Raw genomic sequence first — 23,643 nt, forward strand, 5'->3', positions numbered from 1 at the left:
TTCTCCTTCAGTAGACACCTTCTGTTGATGGTCAAACTAAAGGCATAGAGAGAACCCTCAAACCTCATTATTCTTTAAGATAAATGAAAGAAAATTTCAACAATACCACTTAATGCCTGCTTTCCCATCTATACAAAAATCTCAAAGAGACCTCTATCCATGAATTAAGGGCATCTATGACAAGTATATTTTTAAGATACAAGCAAGTTTTTGAAAGTGATATTCTTTAATATCAAGTTGAATTGCAAGCAATATTCTATAATAGATCATATATTTGTAATTTGGCAATTTACTGAAAGATATAGAGATTACAAGATTTCCCTGTGCTTGTTGTTTGTTAACTATGAAAAAGCATTTGATTCAGTCAAATGAAACATCATCTTAAAAATTCTCTTTCAACAAGATGTCTCCCATTCATACGTTGAAAGCACTCAAGATTCCTTGGAAGATATAACAGAAATCACCCTGTCCAACAACTTCCTGGTTATAAGAATCAAGTAATGCATAAAACAGGATCTGTACTAGCATATTTCTGAATGCTAGTAATAGTGATCACCAAAGGAGATACACCACAGAGTCCAAGTTAAATAGGTAGAAAGATTTTCCAAATGTTTTTGTATATGGATTATGCTGGTTGCATCAGTTCAAGACCCAGATCATTGCAGTCTTCAGGAATAGATCCATAACCACCAAAAATTTGTCCTGACTTATTTTGAAAAATGCTGTCCACCTCCAGAGAAAGAACTAATGGATTCTGGATACAGACTGAAGAATCCTTTTTTTTTTTTTTTTTACTTTCTGTGCTATTTTTGGTGTTTCGGTTTGCATTTTTCTCTTGCAACATAGCTAATGTATAAATGTTCTGCAAGACTGCATATGTATAATATGTATCAAATATTAGCCTTTTCAAGGAGGGGATAGAGGAGGGAGGGAGGGAGAGAATTTGGAACGCAGAATTTTAATTAGATTTGTTGATGATGAGATCATAAATCTTTTGAATTAAACATTTTTGTTTATATTTAATTGAGAAAAGATTAAAATTAAATAAAACAATAAATAAAATGTTTGGCTTGAATATGTGGTTGTTATCTACATGTTTCCCAGACTTCAACCTATGTCTGAATAGACAATCTTGTCCATGAGTATATGTTGTTGAAATAGACAGCATAAATGGACAATGTGTTGAATCTAGAATTAAACTGGAGTAGGAGAAAAGATTGGATTACCTTTGAGAACCTGAAAAGTTCGTTTAATGTCTCCACTTCTCCCAGAATCAAAGGCTCATATTTTTGCTGTTATTACATGAAGAGTGCAGCATGAGACACCATAATTTCTGAGGAATAGGAAATTAATATTGCATAGAAGGTAATTAGGAAACCCATTGTGAGTATGAGCAATCTTCAACATATAATCAATAAAGAATTTGGAAGAACTAGAGTTAAATATTTCATCAGTGAAAAGCATGGGCTGGTAATTTGAAAAGAATGAAGGATAACAGCTAGTCCACATGGTCCACCAATATTTTCTCAATGTCATGGGCCCTCCAACACACTGAGGGTGGACCATTTGTGAATGAATGGTGGGAGAACATGGGCAAGTGTAGACCAGAAAGGGAAAGCTCAGATAGACTATGATCTGCATCACTGGAGAAAACATTAAGACAGTTGAGATCAGAAAACTATCTGAATCCCAAAGAGAAATCTAATTAAAAGTTATACTCTGTTGTTATCAGGTCTTATGACATCCTGATGAGGCAGGACTAGGGTTGGACCTTCATCTCAATCTTACTATAGGATTATGTCATCTTCCTCAAAGCACCAGCTTTACATTTCACCAAGACCAGGTGCCAAGAATTTATTACTAGGCTACATCTACAGAGGCAAATGAGGAAGGGGTCTGTCACTAAGTAACTCCCACTGGGATCAGTGACCTTATTCACAGTCTCTTAGCATTTCTGGGTGAATAGACTTTGGGGAAGCTAATGGCTCGATAGATAGAGGGATGGGTCTGCAGTCAGGAAAACATGAATTCATATCCAGCCTCAGACACTTATTCTGGTCCTGGGCAAGTCCCTTAACCTTTGTTTACCTTAACCCATTGGAGAAGGAAATGACAAGCTATTCTACTATCTTTGCCAAGAAAACTCTATGGACAATATAGTCCACGGAATCATAGTCAGACACAATACAGTGATCACCAAGGAGATACAACACAGAGTTCAAGTTGAAGATGTAGAAAGGTTCTCCAAATATTTTCTGTACTATTTTTGGTGATCACCAAAGGAGATATAGCGTCCCTTATGAAGATGCTCAGTGTCCTATTCAGCATTCTTTCCATCAACTGGAAGTCACAGTTTCCCTTTGACCAGACTGGATGGATGTTGAAGTATATCTGACTCTTTGGCTAATTGACTGAAATGACTTGCTCAATATTACCTGGCTAGTAGCAGAGTCCAGGATCAATTCTCTAAGCTTTACTGTAACATATCATCAATGTTTTTTCCACTGCTCCATCAATTCTTTCTGCAGCAGTCCATCACTCCTCATCAATTGGTTGGTCTCAGGGAAACAGCATGAAACATTTTCTCTTTCTCATTCTTTCAACTCCCTACTCCCTCTTAAAGAACAACGAGGCTCAAACTTCATATTTCATTGAAGGTTGTATGTCAAGAAATGTTATGGTAAGTATTTATGGGCATTTCATTGATATGGGCCTGTCACGTTCTTTTAGATCATTTTAACTGTAGCTGCAGATTTTTAACATATTACCAAAAAGCAAGATGATAGCATAGAACTTTCCTGCTATCTCTGTACTGAATAACTCAGTTAGTCAACTAGTATTCATAAAGCACTTACTATGGTTTATAGACACTGTACCCAAGGCAGAAAATAGCTACCATTTATATAGTGTTTTAAGATTTTCAAAGCACTTCATACATGTTATCTCTTAGCTTCACAACAACTCTAGGAGGTGAATTTTGTTATTATGCCCATTTTACTGTTGAGGAAACTAAGGCAGCTGGTAGTTAAAGTCACTTGTTAGACTCACACAACTAATCAGTATCAGAGATCATATTTGAACATGGATCTTCTTACTGCCAAACCCTTTGTTCCATCTACTGCACCACCTAAGTGCCTATTCCTAATGCCTCTCATCTCTAACTATAAAGTTCAAAGATCTTAAATTTCTGTGTAAAAACAATAAGCAGGTCTGCATTCAACTGCAGTCTTTAGTTTATATTTTCTGAAAAAGGATATCAGAGTTGCTTTGATTTTCTTAAAAAGGGGAAAAACTTCCCTAAATTGTTTGTGATAAGATGATCCCCAGGCTTGCTAGCTTTTGGGGACATTTGACAATTCTGCTGCCCAACAAGGCTGTCAGTTGGATAATTTCCCATGAGGGTTCATCATTACTGTAGCATAAGTCTTTGTAATACCACTCTGCTCATCATGTCACCTTCCAGGCCTTATTACAAGATATGGTTTGTAGGTGCTAAAGCAGACACCAGGGGGCTCCCGAGGAACTCAATGAAGTCTTGATTCTCTTAGAAAGTCAGCAAGGTTTTATGTAAGAAAGATGTGGAGCTTGGGGGTGAAAGGATAGATCTCACACTCTGGCAAAATTCTGCAGCCAGAATAGGGCAAATTTCAGGGAGGTGACAAGTCCCACATTAGTTGCTATTGATTTGTCAAGCCAGGCTGAAAGGAATCCCAGTATCATAGAATATTAGAGCTGAAAGTAAGGTTGCCAACTCCCTGGGTCTTTGCCCAGCTTGGCTGGCATTTATATTGCAGGAGCCAGTTTCAGCTAATTGATATGTCATGGCATAGCTTATTTTGTTTTCTTTTGGCTTTTTAAAAAACTGTAGCCTAAAGACATGCTAATGACCATCTAGCTCACCCCATTGGTTTTAGATGAGCAAAATGAAGCTTCACAGACCCCGACCCTCCATCCATAATCAATCTGTACCCAAGGTCAGGCAATTTTACCTTCTTAACATTTCTCCCATATGGTCCTTCTCTTCTCTGACAATGCCACCTTACACTTGGACTACTGTAATAGCCTGTTGGTGGATCTGTCTGTCTTCCCATTCCAGATCATCATTCCTACAGTGATCTTCCTAAAGTGCATGTCATTGCTCTGCACAATGAATTCCAGTGGTTCCCTACTCCCTATGGGATCAAGTATAAAATCCTTTGTTTGGCATTCAAAACCCTTTATAACCTAGTCCCCTCCTGCCTTTTGAGTCTTCCTACACCTTATACCTCCCCTTGATCTATAAGGGCTATGAAAATAGTTCAACCCTGTCTTTTTGGAAACTTCATCCTTGGTATTATTCTGTTTTCCTCTCTTGATTTTCTGGGAAATGGGGTGGGAAGGTGGGTGAGGTCAAGATTTCTCTTCCTTCTCCCTCAAGCATTGTTAGCTTAAAAAAAAAAAAGCATAGAGTACAGGGACCTGAGTTCAAATCCTACCTCAGACACTTCATTACCTAGCTGTGTGACCTTGGGCAAGTCACAACCCCATTACCTTACAAGCCCCCCCCCAAAGAAGTGGATGGCAGTTGCATGTAAGAAACATGTTCTTACCTAGGTAAGCATGAAATTTGTCTTTAAGGCCCTGGTTGCCTTCCTCTTCCTTTTTTTTCTGAGAATAGGTGGGTGCTTAGAAAGACAGAGAAATGGATATTTCTAATCTTAGTATTTATCCTGAGTTTGAGAGTTCCTGAATCCAGAACTTGCCACCCAAGAAAAAATTTTTTTCCTTAATAGCATGCTCCATGGAAAAGAAGAATAACATTACTAGGACTATCTTATATCTGAAGAGCAAAAGTCCTGGATGTGTAAGAGATTTGACAACTTGCCATGATAATTGCTTTGAATTGCTTGGACAGTGTGTGTCTGAAATGAATGCAAAATACCTATTCTTCAATTCAACAGAGGTATTTACCTTTCGGGGACTATAATGAGTGTAATTAGCCGCTTGATTATTTAATGTTTTCTATAGTTGTTCATATATGGCTTTGTGTCTTCTGTATCTTATGCAAATTCTGATATGAAGGAAATAAACATCTTTCCATATTATGCACCAAATATCTTTTGGGGAGGACATTCCATTATCTACATTTGGGGAAACTTTATACATATTGTATACCTAAATATTGTTTTAGAGACTTCCCTGGGTTGGAGCAGTGCCATAGAGAGAACCTAGCCTGGAGTCAGACTCAACAGGATTAAACACATAATCTGAGCTTGGAGTATATACATAAGAAAATATAATAGATGAAATTATATGTCATTGTTTTAGTAGAAGGCGAAATAAAAAAAATCATGTTATTTCATTTAATAAAACATTAAATTTACCTTGTTTTGACAGATTCAGGTAATTTTTACTAAACATGCAAAAAATAAGACATAAAGAATTACATATAAAACTAATAATATTGAAATAATTATCAAAATAATTTTTAAAATTTCTGAACTTCAGATTAAAACTCCTGTTTTAAATAATGAATTCCCACTTTTACAATAACTAATTCATACACAACTTTTTTAGAAACACAACTACTATATAAGGTAAGCTATTCTTGTGTTGGTCAATCCCATCCTTAAAATATGAGGATCATCCATTCTGTTGATTGATGATCACTGCCCCAAGTAGATAATGCTTCAGTTCTTGAAATGGCTTCTCAATGAACATAGTTAGAATTAGCCCAGTGGTAAATGTCAAAAAGCAGTGTCCAGAGAAAAGGTAAAACTAGGGAATGAAAGAAAGGCAAAGTGAGTTGGATTATTCTTTAGAAAAAAAATAATTAACTCTCACCTTTCCTTTTACTTAGTAAACATTCAATTACAAGCACTGCTTCAATACAAACATGTATTTATATATACTTATATACATATATATGCATAGAAACATATGCCTTGGAGAAGAGCCTAAGATTCCTTCTAGTCATCTCATATATTATAACATACTTCCCAGACCTTTCCCCATATATCATATCATACTTCTCTCCCATGGAAGCTATATCTCAGGAAATTATCCCTTACACCCATCCCTCTTCCCCCAGAGATCTAAGCTTGTATAAGACAAGTTGCATATTTGTGTGGAATTATCCTACTGATGAAATAATAATAATAATAATAATAATAATAATATAATCACAGTTAGTTATAGCTATTCAAAATTTGATGTCAATTTTTAAAACCCAAAAGACATTGACAAAGAAAATGTTTTGTAGGAATAGTATAAAATGGGACAGCTGGATGGCTCTCTTGAGACAAGGACTTTGAGGCAAGAAGACCTATGTTCAAATCCAGCTTCAGACACTTACTAACTGAGTGATCCTGGGTAAGTCATTTAATCCTTCTTACCTCAATTTCCTCATCTGTAAAATGAGCTGGAGAAGGAAATGACAAACTTCTCCATTATCTTAGCCAAGGAAACCCCAAATGAAGTCACAAAGTGTCAGATATGATTGAAATGACTGAACTACAACAAATAGTATAAAAAGCTATTTATCTATATTTATATTTATATTTTGACTAGTTCCTTTCCTCTTTAAATATTATAATCCTAGGATTCACATCAAATATCTCTTCTGACCAGTTGATCCCCAAACCCTTGCTATACTAAGAAAAATTATAAGGATGTCATCTTATGCCAAAACCCTTCTTCCCACTTTCAAAGAAAACCAAGAACAATTAAGCTCAAAGAAAATGGCTTTTTATTGCTTTCATTTCCCAATGAATGAGCAGATTGTAAGTGTCACAAAGAGCCAACTAGAGAACTCACCATGTTGGTGTCAGTGTAGTGAATAAGAGTTTCCTGAAGGCCATTGTAGAGTATGATCAGCATCGGATGTACCAAGTAGCAGGCGTAACTAATGTTGGCAAGTAAATTCCAAATGTCACAAGAAAGGATTTGATTCACCAGACCTATGAAGAAACAGTCTTTGACTCACTGTGGTAGTAAACACTTTCTTTTGGCCTATGTGAGATACTCATTTTTGCTTCCTTTGGCTTAGAAGGCAAAATCTAGGAAAATTATTCTAAGAAAGCATACTTATTTGGATTTAAAAGGGTTTAACACCCTTACCAAAACATGAAAGAATAGCTTCTTTTCATATTATCAAGCCTAGAGATGTTAAATAGTCTGTTTGTACCCATATCCCCTGGCTCCAAAATAACCCTTCCACTACACCATGCTGCCCCCCACCTTTTACCAGTCTTCCTGGCCTTTGAAATTAGGCCATGGCAAGGTAATAACATTAATTTCTTTAGATTTTTACTATCTATGTGAACTTGGGCAAGTCATTTTACCCTGATTGCCTGGCATCCAAAGCCATCTCCAGTGGTCCTAATTTATATTTGTCCACTGTACCCAGATGGTTCTGGAGGAGAAAGTAAGGCTGGTGACTTAGCACAGCTGCCCCTCATTCAAATCCAATTCACATGCTTGTCATGGCATCACCTCCCTGAGGTCATGGTCTTTGAGTAGGAAGGGCAGACATCATTATTAACCATTATAGTTTCTAGAACACCACTGAACATACTTCTTAAAGGACTGTGTCTTTTTTAGAACTCAAATGTGAAAAAATTGAAAATTGAAGAGATTCAAACAAAATATTATACAATTTTAGCCATAAATATGAAATGTTTTACATGACCACACATCTATAGATTCTATATCAAATTGTTTGCCTTCCCAAGGAGGGCAACGAGAGAGAAGAAACCTAGAATTTGAAATTTTTAAAAAAGAATGTTAAAAATTATTTTTATATGTAATTGGAAAAATAGAACAATTTTTACCCCTACCCCAATGAAATGGAGTCATAATGACTTAGCTACAATAAAATTTTATAGTGACGAGTCATTTCACCAAGAAAAAACTCCTTTCTGGTCATCTTGTGACTTTCTTCCCATTTTTTTTACATCAGTCAACTTTCCCAGAAACAAGACAAATGACTCAATAATACCTGCTCAATGCTATATTATACCTCCATAGCCTTCTTGACATGCAAAGATGATCCAACCCACAGCAACAGCCCACAGAGTTCGGTGGAGTGCTTGATAGATGACAGTTGCCCCTGAATAAGTGTCAAAGGAGTCATCTACCATATATGCCAGAGCCACTACTGCTAAGAGGGTGAATAAGCAGTAAAGCCACCCAACAAGAGCCTGTACCTGGGGGAGGAAAAATATTATTTATAGGTTATTTTGTACTTGCTCTTTTTTCTTTCTTCCATTTCCCCAATGTATCTCCTTATTCACTGTGATTGCTAAAGCTGTCCCTGTGGAATGCTTTTGCAAGTTCTATCTCAAGGCCAAAGAATGGCAAAAAGAGGATCCTTGGATGTTTATTTGGGGGTGGGGAGGGGAGGGTTGTGGGATTTGTAATGTTCTGACTCCAGTCTGTGTTATTAGTTCTAGGACACTCCTAGTGCTTAAACCCCCAAGATCTCAGGCTCAGGAAACATGTAGGGAAGTTGTCTGTTGCCTTCATTGACTTTCTTCTCTCTGATTATCTACTCTAGATGGTGGGTCAGAGAGGAAGAGGAGGATCATAACAAATTTTAGAATTAAAATAGATATTAGTAATTATTTTATAATTCCCCTACCATTTCAGAGATGAAGAAACTGAATCTCAGAGAAACAAAATGACTTGTCTAATGTCCCACAACTAGTTAGTAGTAAGAGCAAAGCTAAAAACCTTGTCTTTCTGATTTTCAATCTGTGTATTCCCCTATACAATCTCTCAAGGAAGGACTTACCTTGCTCTTGAGAATATTAGACTGGTCATCATGGTTCATGAAAATACTAAGCAATACACCCACAAGGAAAGGTCCATATCGACAGTAGGGCTTGGTGTAGTACTCCAAGAAATACAAGTCAGCTACATGTTCTCTGAAAAACAAATTGAGAAAATTGGGGCAGGACAATGGATAGAGCACTGGTCCTGGAGTAAAGAGGACCTGAGTTCAAATTCAACCTCAGAAACTCGACACTTACTAGCTTTATGACCTTGGGCAAGCCACTCAACTCTGATTGCCCCCCCCAAAATTGGGAAAATTAAGATGGTCAAAAGATTTAGGCAAGAAAGTTGGAAGTTGAAGCCTATAGTATAGATCCATGGGCACAGGGAGAAGCAATTTGATAAAAGTGGGAAGATAACTGGCATAGATGAGTTTGGATACCAGCTCTGTTACCAAGTAACTCCAGTCAAGTGATTTCATCTCAGTGAGCCTCATTTTTTTCAACTATAAAATGAGAGAGTTAGATTAAGTGATCTCAAAGTTCCCTTCTACATGCCTTTAGGTTGCACAGTGGGTAGAGTGGTAGACCTGGAGTTAGGACTCTAACATTTATTAGCTGTGTCCCTGGGCAAGTCATTTAATTTCTGTCTGCTTCAGGTTCCTGAACTTTGTATATGGAGATGATAGTTATACTGATATCCCAGGGGTGATGTGAGGATGAAATGAGATCATATTTGTAAAGAGTATAATGGGTGCTATATAAATACTTATATTTTTCCTTCCCCTTCTAGCTTTAAGCCTATGAGCCTAAAATAGAAGCACAGTGGTTTTTAGAAACTAAAGGGAAGGAGAAGACAGGAAAGTATTAAGGTGTGAGAGAGGATTGAGGGAGTTTGAATCAAATGGCCTTGAGGTGAGATCATCTATTAGAGAAAGTGAGAATTTGAATTCAAGCAATTAGAAAATATCAAAAAAAATTTAAAAAGGCAGACATAGGGGTGGCTAGGTGGTGTAGTGGATAAAGCACCAGCCCTGGAGTCAGGAGTACCTGGGTTCAAATCCGGTCTCAGACACTTAATAATTACCTAGCTGTGTGGCCTTGGGCAAGCCACTTAACCCCATTTGTCTTGCAAAAACCTAAAAAAAAATAAAAAGGCAGATATTGTCTGGAACCATAGAATGTCATAACTATGTCTGTGCTCTGTGACATTTTATATCTTATTCCAGACGCTCTTGGACTCATTAAGAAAAGTACCAAGACTTGTTCTCTTTATCTGTGTGAACCACATAGCTGCTAATGTCATTCTATGTCAACCCTCAGATTTCTTTAAGAGACACATATAATCTTTATTTAAGTCCTTGGCAAATAAAGAAGTGGCCAAGAGAACAGCTAAAACCAATTCAGTGATTATTGTTGAGTTCACACACACTTTGGAAAGAGTCCATGATGTAGCAGAGTGCTGAACAATTTCAAAGGAAGAGGGGACCTTGATATGGTTTGGATGAAACCTGGGTGGAAGAACTCAGAAACTTGAAAGAGGCAATGAATGTGTCCTGAGCAGAGAGAAAGTAAAAGACTTGTTGGGTGGAACAAGAAAAAGAGAGGTGGTTAATACAGGCATATCTCATTTTATTGCACTTTACTTTATTGTGCTTCACAGTTACTGCATTTTTTACAAATTGAAAGTTTGTGGTGACCCTGTATCGAGCAATTCTATTGGTGTCATTTTTCCAATAGTATATGCTCAAATCTTGTCTCTGTGTCCCATTTTGGTAATTCCCACAATATTTCAAATATTTTCTATTATTTTATTTGTTATGATGATTTGTGATCAACGATCTTTGATATTACTGTTATCATTGCTTTGAGGCACCATAAACCATATCCATATAAGATAGTGAAAACTTAATTGTTAAAGTGTTCTCCTAGAGACTACCTATTTCCTGAGGCACAATAATATTGAAATTAGGCCAATTAATAACCCTACATTGGCTTCTAAGTGTTCATGTAAAAGGTGATCCGTTGTCTTTTTTTTGAAGAAATTGTTACAGTCACCCCAACGTTCAGCAACCAACACCCTGAATCAATCATTAGATATCAACATGGAGGCAAGACCCTTCAGCAGCAAAACAATTACAACTTGTTGAAGGTTCAGATGACCATATTTTTATTAATAAAGTATTTTCAAATTAAACTATGTATATTTTAGACAATACTACTGCACACTTAATAGCCTATAGTATAGTGTAAACGTGATTTTTATTTGTGCTGAGAAACCAAAAAAAATTATGTTACTTGCTTTATTGCAACATTTACTTTATTGCAGTGGTCTGGAACCAAACCTGCAATATCTCTAAGGTATGTATGTATGTATGTATGTATGTATAAATGAGGTCTAGCTAGGGGATTTACTAGTGGAGAGCCTGGAATTCAGAATAAAGAGTTTTATTGAGTTCAAGCATATTTGGGAGTCGTATTCTTACTGTCACATTTTGTGAAAGGAATTTTAAGAGCGAGTACAATCCATATTTCCCTTATATGTAAGTGTAGAATTCCAGATGCAATTTTAATGACTTAGCAGTTTAAGGGGAAAATATATTAAAAAGTCTAACCGGTGAACATTTACCTCAAATGTACTAATAAGAATAGGAAATAGATTGTGATTTTATTGGGAGAAAGAATAGACTGGTGAAGAAATTCCCCTTACTAATAAAACTTAGCACCTTCTCAGAAATAAAAATTATTATAGTTGCCTAAATTGGTGGTGTCAGATTCCAATAAGAAAAGGGGTCACTAAAGCCTATATATTAATAGTTAGTAACTATATTTAGTCTCCTGTACTACATATTTACTTAGAAAACATTATTTTTTATTTATTTAAAAATATTTTCCAGTTACCTTTTAATCTAATTCAGGTGATATTTATTGTGAGATGCTCTGACTTAGAACTCCTAGAGTTTAAGTGACTTATCCAAGGTCACATGGACAATATATTTCAGAGATATGACCTCAACCTACATTTTCCTGACTTAAAAGTCAGCTCCCTACCCTCTGCTGTTACTAATAGCCTGTACACACACAAGCACACACACATTCATACTGTATATATGTGAATATATATATGTGTGTCTGTATATATATATGTATTTGTCTACATATGTATATATAGTATGTTTATATATGCGTATATGAGATACACCTATGGTGTTTTGAGGTTACAAAGTGCTTTCTTTTGGATACACCAGTGAAATAGATAGTGTGTAAATGCTAAAATGTGATAGTAGTAGTGACAAAGATAAAAGGGTGATACTAATAACATCTATCACATTAGATTATTGTGAGGATCAAATAAGATAACATATCAAAATACTTTGCAAACTTTACATCCTTTGGTAAATGTTAATCATAGGTAGGATTATTGTTGTTTATTTCTCTTCTTGACCCCATGGACAGTATCTCGGCAAAGATCCTGGAGAAGTTTGCCATTTCCCCTTCTTCCAGTGGATTAAGGCAAACAGAAGTTAAGTCCAGGTTTACACAGCTCAAGAGTGTCTGAAGTTGGATTTGAACTCAGGTCTTCCTAACTCCAGGTTGAACCATTTGGCTGCCCCCTAGGTAAGGTACACATTATCATATCCTTTTCTCATCTTTTTTCTAGTATCCCAATGTAGAGCCAAGAGCAGGGTTTATCAACGATCAGCATTTATTTACTACCTACAATGTACCAGATATTGTGCCAGATGATGGGGACATGGAGACAAAAATGAAGCAGTCTCTGTCTTTAGGAAGATTAATATTCTATCAGGAGAATCAACAGTTAAATATGTAAAGAAATAAAAGATATACAGGCAAGAGAAGCTGGAGCTGAGGAAAATGAGGATGATTTTCACATTTGTGCTGAGCTTTTAAGGAAACTAGGGAAGTTAAAAGGTTTAGACAAAGATGGAATGAAGGTTATTCCAAGAATAGGAAAGAGCCTGAATAAATGTGCAGAGATGGAGGCTGAGAGTGAGGAACAGCCAGAGGCAAGTTTGACTGGATTGTAGAGGCCAGAAGGGGCTATGGAAATCACTACTTACCTTGCCTCTGATGGGTTTGCAACAGGAAGTTTCAAAGTCAGTGAAAGTTGAGCAGTGATGCTGAAGGATGTTAGGAAGAGGACAGTTCCCAGCAAAATCAGGGCACATTTTCCTCTGGGTTGAAAAAAAAAAGGACAACTCTGAAGGGTGGACTCTTCAGCCTCCTTAGGCTACAAAGTTTCAACAGGAAAGGCTGGAGGAGCAAAAGCCTTATAGAAGTTGTCTAAGTAGTGAATCAGAAAATATTCTAGGCAGAGCCCTGGCTCACAGTTGCCATGGCTCAAGAGGGACCAAAGTATCCTGCTTTCACTCATAGGCATGTAGGCATACTTCGTGTATCCCTAGGCCTTTGAAGCAGTGAATGAGAAGAGCATTCCCAACTCCACTATAATCTTTTCTGGTATTTTGTTTGCTTGTTTGGTTGGGGGGAAAGACACCAGAGCATCCTCTCAATACCATTCCTTCTTCTCAACTCTGACTGGACTGGTTTTGCAGGTACCCTAATACTAAGAAGTACTCAATCTCAAGTCAATGAAGGAACATACTCCAGAGCCCAGCCTTTTACTATGTCTCTTCATTTGGGAAAATCAAGATAGATCTACATGTAGTAGGGAGAAGGGAGGGCTATGTCAATTATCCTTGGTATCATGATAGAATTTCCAATTCTGAGCTTTCTGCAACAACTTCCTACAAATTTATTGATCATGACCTAGGACTCCCTCCAACACAAGGAGACTCCATGATCCTGTGATTATTGTAGTTATATACATTAATCTATGGTTCTCAACTAAGATTTAGTCTCTCCATCTTCCCAGAACACTTTGAACCTTCCTGTTAAGACCACCCAAAAGAAGTCAAATTCATGTGATAATTGTCTCCTAGTACCAGTGGAATCATAGGTTCCATATATTTCATGTATCTGCTTGGAATGAAGAACCAAAGGGTTCTTCTACCAGTCATGGAGTCCCCTGAGCCTGATGATGCCACATCTCAGAGGTGTCTCAGTGATGTGGGAAAGACCTACACTTAAAAAGTCAAGGTCTTCTTTTATGTCCTCATCAACACCAGTTGTTCTGCTCTGCTATATCTGGGTCATTGGGTCAGATGGTTTGAAAGACTTAGGGAGAATGGCTTCTTTGCACAATACTCTCTCACTTCAATCTATAGTATGTGCATACTATGACTTCACTGACAACAACAGCAAGCATTTATTAAGTGCTGATTGTACTTCAGGCACTAAGCCAGCACTAGGATAGTCAGATGGTGCAGTAGATAGAGCACCATAGACAGGAGAATCTGAGTTCAAATTCAGTCTCAGACACTTACTAGCTGTATGACCCTGCTGTCTCAGTTCCTTATCTGTAAAAATAAACTGGAGAAGGAAATGGCAAACCACTCCTTGCCCCCCCAAAAGGAATCATGGAGAGTTGGATATGACTGAAATGACTCAGTGATGCTGATATTAGCACTGGGGATATGAATTTAAAAAATAAAAATAATTAGTATCTTCAATGAGCAGGGAATATCGAAAGAGGAGAAAGGAGAATAAAATAATAAGTAAATTTTAAAAATAAAATAAAATAACAAATACATAGAAGAGAACTACAAAGGAGTTTAAGGATTGAGGATCTCTAACAGCTTGGAGATTTAGAAAAGGATTTTGGTGGGAGGTGGTGCTTAAATGGAAGTTAGTTAAAAGGGAGGAAAGTATTTTGAGAAGAACTGCAAAGGCAAAAGGGAGATGGGATATACTATGCAGAGAACATCAAATTAGATGATTTGGCTGGAATATAGGAGAATCAAAAGCAATCAACCTGGAAAGATAGTTCGGAGCCAGATGTAAAAAACTTTAAATGCCAAGCAGGAAGTTTGTATTTTATCCTATAAGCAATAGAGATCCACCCCAAGCTTCCTAAGCAAAAAAGACTGCCATGGTTGAATCTTGCTTTGAGACCATTCATTTGGTAGCTCATGTGGCAACTCTGGGAGGAGCGAGGCTGGATGAAAAAGGTGTAATGAGGAGGTTACTGTAATAGTTTAGGAGAGAGTGATTGGGTCTGAATTGGGATAATACAAACAATTGCAGTTGAACATCATGAAACTCCCCTGGTGTGATGGACCAAGTTCTTGGTCCCTAGTCTTAAAGAGAGATAAACTCTTCTTTATCCACTTGAATTGAGGCAAATGGTGGCCCTGATAATTCTGAGGCCCTGAACATGCATACATGCATGCATATATATGTATGCATGTGGATTTGTGCATATGTATATATGTATACATTTGTCTTGAGAATATATTATTTGTGGGGGAGGGAAGAAGAGTTTCAGATTTATCTTTTGTTTACTATGTTGTTAATAGCTTCATATTAAAATGACATTGCATTGTCTTTTTTTGCATTTAATGAGTGTCTGGAAAAGGTGGCAAATGGACTGTGGGAGATTAAACAGGTGAAAACTCTAATACAGATAATCCACAAATTGCAAGCCCACCCATAAAAATTAAGCCCTTAAAACTTTTCTGAAACAAAATAAGTGATTAAAAATTGGTGTTGGCAGGGTTCCAAGGAAAAACAACCTAGACATTGCTGGCTAACAGTTTAAATTGGTCTGGTCTTGCTGGTGAATAGTCTTGGATGCTATGTATGTAGCAAGAATTATGAAGCTGTTCATACCTTTTGACCTGGTAATCCCATTCTTGGGAATAAACTGAAGGAAACCAACCCGATGAGTGAGAAAATAATTTATGCAAAGTTATTAGTAGACCTGTGTATGATGGCCAAAAAATCCCCACCCAAACTGGAAACATCCTGAATGCACTATAGAAAGGGAAGTAGTTTATAAACTATGAATTATTGAAATGATGAAATATACAGGAATTTTAAGACTGTAATATGTAAAATATATTTATGAGACAATATTTAGTGAAAGTCATAGCACAAGCTACCATGAATATCATAATAGTAACTATAATGCAGCACCTTTTTTTACTTTTTTTTTACTCCTCAAGACTTGTACATGTCTAGCTCACAGTAGAATATTATTTAGACATAGACACAGAATATTCTGGGCCTGAGTCAAGAAAACCTCAGTTCAAATGCAGTCTCAGGTACTTGCCAGTTAGTTGGGGAACTCTGGGTCTCAATTTTCACATCTTTAAAATTAAGGGTTTAGATTACTTATCCTAATTAGGCTAATTCCAATTGAATTTCTCATTTAACTGGACAGAAATGAGAAGAAAACTTTGAGAACTCTTAATAGGTTAGCATTTGATATGCATTTATGTTGGTTTTTTCAGAGAAAGATGTTTAAGTGATTGTTGTTAAGTGTTTCTGATTCTTTGTAATCCCATTTGGGTAAAGATACCTTTCTTGGCAAAGATAGTGTAATGGTTTGCCATTTTCTTCTTCAGCTCATTTCTGTTGCTTATGTATCTAACTTTTAAAAAGCTTAGCTTCCCTTTACTCAGGCCAGTGGGAGAGACCATGGCAGCAACCCAGACCCAAATAAAACTCACCTTTTATGGATGAAGATCACAAAAGGTGTCGTAAGATGGAACTGGAAATCATCAGCAAGATACCATGACCAGCCGTTGCACTAAAATTGAGGGGAAAAAAAGTCACATCTTCCTCACACTTTCCAGAAAAAATAAACTTCTTGAAGTTACAGCTTTTCCTGACTACTCTATCCATGAGAAGGTGATAAAGGGCAGTGTTTGGACAGCTGCTAAACACTTCTGTGGGCAAGTTGTCTCTAGTGGGGCTGAAAGGATGTTTGGACAGCTGGTGGGTCATTCTGTGGGCAATTTTTGCCCTCTGAGTGATGATGGGGAATAAATGTTGCCATATTCGGAGTCACAACCTGAGTGAGGTGGCTGGGATTCTGCTACAGAAGCAGCATGGGGGAAGAGGGAGAAACATATTTTCCCCCAGAGCAGTCTGTCAAGCCCACTCTCCATGCATCTTGTGGTTTTGAGAATGAAGGACAAACATCATTACATCTACAGGAATTCCCTCTTTCATATGAATATTGCCCAAGACCTCTTCTGTGGTGTCCTTGTTGAGTATCCATTTTTCTGTTTAGTGTACCTTTTGTCATTGGGGGGGTCACTGAGCAGAGGAATCTTTGGAGACTGTGATCATTATAATTCATTTATTATCTGCTAGTACCCTTATGGCCAACAAAAGTCCCACCATCTGTTACTCTCCTTATCCCTTTATTATTTAATCATCTCCTACATAGGAATAAACCAAGTCCTGGCTCATTATCATTATAATCTCACATTCATGTTCCACTCCAATTCTGTCTACCTCTTCCACTATGCCCTCTAAGATTTCCATTTCATAATGAACAAACTTCCCTTCATTTTGGATTTCTTCCTTTCATGTTCCTTCCTACTGAGCACATAGAGTCCTACCTTCCTCTGGATGTCACTGCCTCCCTAGGCATCCTAAATGTGCTCTTCATACCCTTCTCTTCAGTTTTTGTCATCAAAACTCCTCAATCATCCCTTTCCCTTTCTCTTTCTCTAATCTTCAGTCTCTTTCTTTCTGTCTACTTCTTCCTTCCTTAGAGCCTTCAAACATGACCAAGTCTCTCTAATCGTTATAAAATTTTCTCTAGATTTTACCATCTTCTTTACCTTTACTCCATATTTTTTCCTCCCCTTCTCAAATTCCTAGAAAGAATAAACTGTTTTCTTCCTCTTTTCTCCCAGCCACTGCATATCCCCTTGCAATCAAACTTTCAAGCACATTACTCAGCTGAAATTACTTCTCCAAAATTTCCAACAATCGCTTGTCAATCTGAATTATCTTTTCTCATTTCTCATCCTTCTTGACTTCTGTTGCATATAATGATATTGATCACTCCTCTTCCCTCCCTCCTCTCTGGGGTTTAATGACACACTCTTCTCCCCTCCTATCTCCTATACATGACTACCTCATCTCAGTTTCTTTTGCTGGATCAGCATTCAAGTTAAATTCTCTAAATGTGGGTGTCCTTTCAATGCTCCATCCTTGACCTTCCTTCTCTTTCTAAACTTCTCTCTTGGTAACCATATCAGCTCTTTAATTTAACATCTCTAAGCAAAGATTCACAGGTCTCTAGATCCAATCAAGCTCATTACTGAATTTCAGTACTGAATGACCAACGGTATTTTGGACATTTGAAATAGATATTCTAGAGACATCTCAAACTCAACATGTACAAACAAAACTTGTTACCTTTCTCCTACAGACCACCTATCTACCCCAAATCCCTTTTCCTGTTAAGGGAGTCACCATTTTTCTAGTGCCCTAAAATTGTAACCTTGATTCTTCAAACAGTAACACCACATATCCAATCAATTGGCAAACTTTGCAACTTCTAACTCTACAGTATCTCTTGTATCTGATGCCTTTTCTCTACTTACGATACCACCTTTGGACCTTCATCGTTTATCATCTAAACTAAGTAATGCAATGTTTTCTTAATTGGTCTCCTTACCCATAGCCTTTTGTTACTCATTTTACTCCAATCCATCCCCACACAATTGAAAAAGTGATTTTTCCTAAGTCCAGATCTAAGCATTTCACTCTCCTATTCAAAATACACCAGTGGTAACCTCTTGCCTCTAAGATAAGACTGTTTGGATTGTAAATACCTTCAAAACCTGACCGCAATCTATCTTTCCAGACTGATGACACATTATGTTTTTCCCCCTAATTCTACAACCCAGCATCACTCTATTGCATGAATAACCCCATCTTCCATTTTTAGGCCTTTGCACAGGTACTCTGGCTATGCTCCATACATGGAATGAAGTTATTCATCACTTCCAATGAAGTTTTATATATATATATATATATATATTATATATAAAATAAAAATGTTAAAATTTTCTTAGTTAATTTATATTTTTATAGTATATAAGCTCCCTAAGTATTAAATTACAGAAATAAAAAACAATCATCTGGAGGAACAAAGGTTAAGATTCTCAAAAGGAGATAATGAAAAAAGTAGTAAGGACAGGAGTCTAGCAATATCAGTCTCAAACTATATAAGACCACAATTATTAAAACCATTTGGTAAAAGCTAAAAATATAGAGAAGTTGATAAAGGGAAAAGATTAGGGATACAATAAAGGAAAGCCAACAAAAAACAGTGGCTAATGCTTGACAAACCCCAAAGACCACAACTACTTAGTCAATGACTCATTATTCAACAAAAACTACTGGGAAAATTGAAAATGAGTTTGGCAGAAAATTAAACTAACTTCTCATATATTTGCTAAGATAAGTTCAAGATGAATACATAACAGATAAAAAAACATAATATGAACAAATCAGAAGAAGCAAGAAAAGATCTGTCATATCTATGGAGAAGAAAAGGTTTTAGAGGATAGAGAAAATCACAGAAGATAATGAACAATTTTGATTGCTTAAAATTAAAATTTGCATACAAACAAAACTATTTTAGTTAAAATAAGAAGGAAAACCATTAATTAAGGAAAGATATCTTGGCAGCAAGTTTTTCTTATAGAAGTTTGATGTCCAAAAATGGATTCAATTATATAACAAGAGCCATTCACTAATAAATAAATGATTAAAGGTAATTCTCAATCTAACCTGTCAACAAGCATATGAAAAAAATGTTTCAAGTTAAAGATAATTATAGAAGTACAAATTAAAATAAAACAGGTTCTGCCTCCTGCCCCTTAGATTAGCAAACATGGTGGTGACGATGATGATGATGACAATGGACAACAATGATGACAATTATTGTCGTATTGATCAGAGCTTTAAAATCTTTATTTTTCTTTATAGTGTTCTTGTTTTGTGCTCTACTTACTTACTTTACTCTTTATCAGTTCAAGTTTTCCAGGTTTCAGCATATATATATATATATATATATATATACACTAAATAGGGTATAGGCATCTGGAGTAAGAAAGGGGGGGGACAGAGGGAAGGAGGGTGATGTGGGTGATGGAGGAGAGGATGGACCATGAGGAAGAGTGATCAGATATAACACATTTTCTTTTTTACTTCTTGCAAGGGGCTGGGATTGGAAGGCCTGTCTGGGACCATAGGGCCAGGTAGATTCTGGGCCTAAGGGGTGGTATGGGGCTCAGGGCCTCTTGGCCCCAGAGCCAGAAATCTGTCTGCTGCACCACTCAGCTACCCTACAGCAGAGTCAGAGTGAAAGGAGAGAGAAAATATAGTACATGGTAGTGGAGAAATATGAAAGGAGGGAGTTGCGATCAGCAATGGCAACGGTGGAAAAATATGGAAGTAACTTTTGTGATGGATTTATCATAAAGAATGTGATCCATCTGCAACAGAGTTGTTGGTGTTGGAACAAAGACTCAAGCACCTTTCCCTGAAATTGTCTTTCCTCATTTCCTTTTTAGATGTTTTTAATTTTTCAATTTCAGATTTTCTCCCTCCCTCCATTCCCTCCTACTCATTGCAAAGGTAAGAAATACAACACCTATTATACATATCTTTCATAATTTCTTAAGGGGCAATAATATTCCATTATATTTATATACCATAAGATATACAAGCAGATACTTCTCAATTGATTGCTACGATAAAAATGCTGCTTTAAACAATTTAAATATATGGTTTCTTTTTCTTTCTTTGATCTTTTTAAAGACGTGATCTATCTATGATATATCTAGGTCAAAAGGTATGCCCATTTAAACAGTTCTTGGGGAATAGTTTTACATTTCTTTCCAGAGAGGCTGCAGCAATTCACAGTTTTGGTAACAGTGTATTAATGTAACTGTTTCCCTGCAATATTAAATTAAAAACTAAATTAATATATAATTAATTTAAAACCTTAAAGCTTTCTATAAATGCTATTATGATTATGTTGCTATTATTATATTCAGTTATAAAAGGTCTAAGACATTTGCCTGCTCTGTTTAGTTTTCTTCTGCCTAACTCACTCTGCTCCTTGGATCAATTCTAGTTCAGAACCATGGAATCAGATAATCAACACTGACTTTCATAGTCTGCTGCTTTAGCCCAAACTATGGCATGCAGGAGTTTGGGAGCTACCCAGGAACTCTTCTACAACTCCACAAGACAGTTGATCTGCTGTCTTCTTCTCTGGTCCAATGGATGGAGTCTGGGAAAGCCTACTCTACGTCTTCCTAACGTATAGCTAGAATGAGTCTTCTTAATTGTACTCAAGAACTGGTTTTCAATTTTTGTTTGCCATCAAGACAGGATACCCACTTGGTAAAATATATTAAATTATTCTTATCCAAGGGGAGTGTGATTTAGAATTCAGCCCCTTCAAGAAATTGCTACCAATTCTCCAAACCTACCTTAATTGCTAATAATTCTATTTCCATTATAGTTGATTCTTTGCCTAGAAGATAACTGTCCTGAACTACAGCAATTGGCAGTTACATGGGTTTTTAAATATAAGACCTATTCTTTATCTTATAATTCTTTACATCATAGCTGTTACAAAGTTTATTTCTGATGTGACTTTTCTATCAAAAAAGTATACTTAGGGCTAGAGCACCACAACAAAGAAACCAACATAAGTGTCTTCTTCTAGGCTTGAAAGATGCCTTATTTTCATTCCCATTAAAATCTCATCCCATTGGGGTAGCTAGGTGGTACAGTAGATAGAGCACTGGCCCTGGAGTCAAGAGGACCTGAGTTCAAATCTAATCTCAAACACTTAATAATTACCTAGCTATGTGACCTTGGGCAAGTCACTGAACCCCATTGCTTTGCAAAATAATAAATAAAAATCTTATCCCATTTTAGGAAATTGAGTCAATATCCACCAGTCACCTACTTCCTCAATATAGGTTAGATTAGATTTTCTCTAAAAGAGAAATAACAAAGCTGGAAACGTGATTGACTTTTGGATGACACAATACTCAAGCTGTGCCACCTTTGATGCACCTGGTGTCTTTTGATGGGAGTTCCTGGTCATCTGGGGCACAAAGGTGCTAAATGGGGTAGCATCCTTTAGGCTTGATGTTTGCTTAAAAATGTGTCACAATATCCCCAGTAGCTGAGATTTCAGGTATGCCTTCTACTACTGCCACATTTCTTCAATAAGAAAGGAAAGTTATCCTCAAGTATTTAAAGGGCTATCCTGGGCAGCTAGGTGGCATAGTGGATAAAGCACTGGAGTGGATAAAGCCTTGGAGTCAGGAATACCTGGGTTCAAATCTGGTTTCAGACACTTAATAATTACCTAGCTGTGTGGCCTTGGGCAAGCCACTTAACCCCATTTGCCTGGCAAAAAAACCTAAAAAAAGGGCTATCCTATCAAAGGAAAAAAAATTTAAGATCACAAATTTTAACAATCACAAATTTAGTACTGGGCCATCTGTTCCCACTTCTCATTTTACAGATGAGGCAACTGAGGGTCAACTATAATTAAGTTGACATTTTCCATATATAGGAGACAATTTTTAAAATATCATCCAAATCTGCAAAGACAAATTAAACTAGAGGGTCAGAAAGAGCATTGTAGTGACAAGTGGCAAGATAACAAGTTTCTAGGAAGTTGATCAGTCAAAAGGTCATAATTCCGTATTGATGATGCCCTTGTCTAATATGGAAAACTATCTTCCACTCATCCCTAAATCTAAATCTCACAAGATTATAAGCCCCATGTATATTCAGTGTATATATATATATATATATATATATATATAAGCCTGGATTCATACTAATCCATATAGAACTATAACTTTCTCTTTTTCCTGAGGAAGCAGGGTACTCCTGACAGTGACTGAAAATAGGTAAATCTCTTCATACTTCCCTCACTTATTCCCTCTAGCATATTGGCTGGTTACATACCAGGAAGGAGGTGATCAGGTGGTGGACAGTGATTGGCCAAATTCCTCTTAGCTAAACTGTTTTCCTGGGACCCCTTCTTTATATAAGGGCAAGGCTATTTGGGAGGAAAATCTGGAGAAGGGGAAGTAGAGCCAGAATTGAAATGGGAAGGACTAGAAACTTCAGGAAATGGTGGTCCAGGCCTGGCACTCACCAATCAGAAGAGAGGACCCTAGGGCAGAGGCATCTCCAGGATGAGAGGCTAATGGAGAGAAAGTGGAAAAGGATGGTGAGGGTGGATGGAATTAGGAGTGAAGGGAACCATCCTTATTGGTGCAGGTCCTTTTTCTCGAAGAGAACCAATGACATAATGATTTGAATAAGGCAGAACTGTGCAAAGTTTCAGCCTCATTTACCAGAAAAGTGTCACTCAACTTTTTCTTGAAGACTTTTTTTTAGGTTTTTGCAAGGCAAATGGGGTTAAGTGGCTTGCCCAAAGCCACACAGCTAGGTAATTAAGTGTCTGAGACCGGATTTGAACCCAGGTATTCCTGACTCCAAGGCCGGTGCTTTATCCACTGTGCCACCTAGCCGCCCCCGAAGACTTTTAATAAGGAGGGAATGAGTCTCCTGAATCAATGCATTCTACTTTTGAATACTTCAAAATGGTAAGGAAATATCTCCTTACATCTTCAGATTCTCAGTGAGCTCTCCCTCCAAAATCATAATTTCCTCCCATTCAAGAATAGCTCATGATATTAATAATTCCCTTAATAAAGCAACATCTCTCATTCTCCACACATCTCATTCTCCAAAGATTATGGAGAATTGAACTCTGAAATACAGATAGTTCTCTAATGAGAATTGCCCTCTACTAACTAGAAACAATCTAATCAAGTTTCTTCTTGTTTTTGAAAATGTGGTAGATCAAGTCTCAAAAGACCAGCTCACATTGATCAAGAAATGTCAGTCTTTTTCTTCCTTTAGTTGCCCCCAAACAGTCAAGAAT

At 36.9% G+C, this 23,643-nt stretch overlaps 1 protein-coding gene across 1 annotated transcript in view; it reads right to left on the bottom strand.

Moving 5' to 3' along the window:
- Positions 1 to 5,622: 5,622 nt before the first annotated feature.
- LOC141499054 (O-acyltransferase like protein-like) overlaps positions 5,623 to 23,643 on the bottom strand; it is an 80,906-nt gene continuing 62,885 nt past the window's right edge. Inside the window, exons 10-15 of the mRNA XM_074202002.1 lie at positions 16,349 to 16,428; positions 12,836 to 12,949; positions 8,774 to 8,906; positions 8,000 to 8,186; positions 6,796 to 6,938; positions 5,623 to 5,757 (exon numbers count right to left, since the gene is read on the bottom strand). Of these exons, the coding sequence (XP_074058103.1) occupies positions 5,623 to 5,757; positions 6,796 to 6,938; positions 8,000 to 8,186; positions 8,774 to 8,906; positions 12,836 to 12,949; positions 16,349 to 16,428 (792 nt within the window). The remainder of the gene's footprint in view (positions 5,758 to 6,795; positions 6,939 to 7,999; positions 8,187 to 8,773; positions 8,907 to 12,835; positions 12,950 to 16,348; positions 16,429 to 23,643) is intronic.

The sequence above is a fragment of the Macrotis lagotis genome, chromosome X (genome assembly GCF_037893015.1).
Source record: "Macrotis lagotis isolate mMagLag1 chromosome X, bilby.v1.9.chrom.fasta, whole genome shotgun sequence".
In the NCBI taxonomy this organism is placed as follows: domain Eukaryota; kingdom Metazoa; phylum Chordata; class Mammalia; order Peramelemorphia; family Peramelidae; genus Macrotis; species Macrotis lagotis.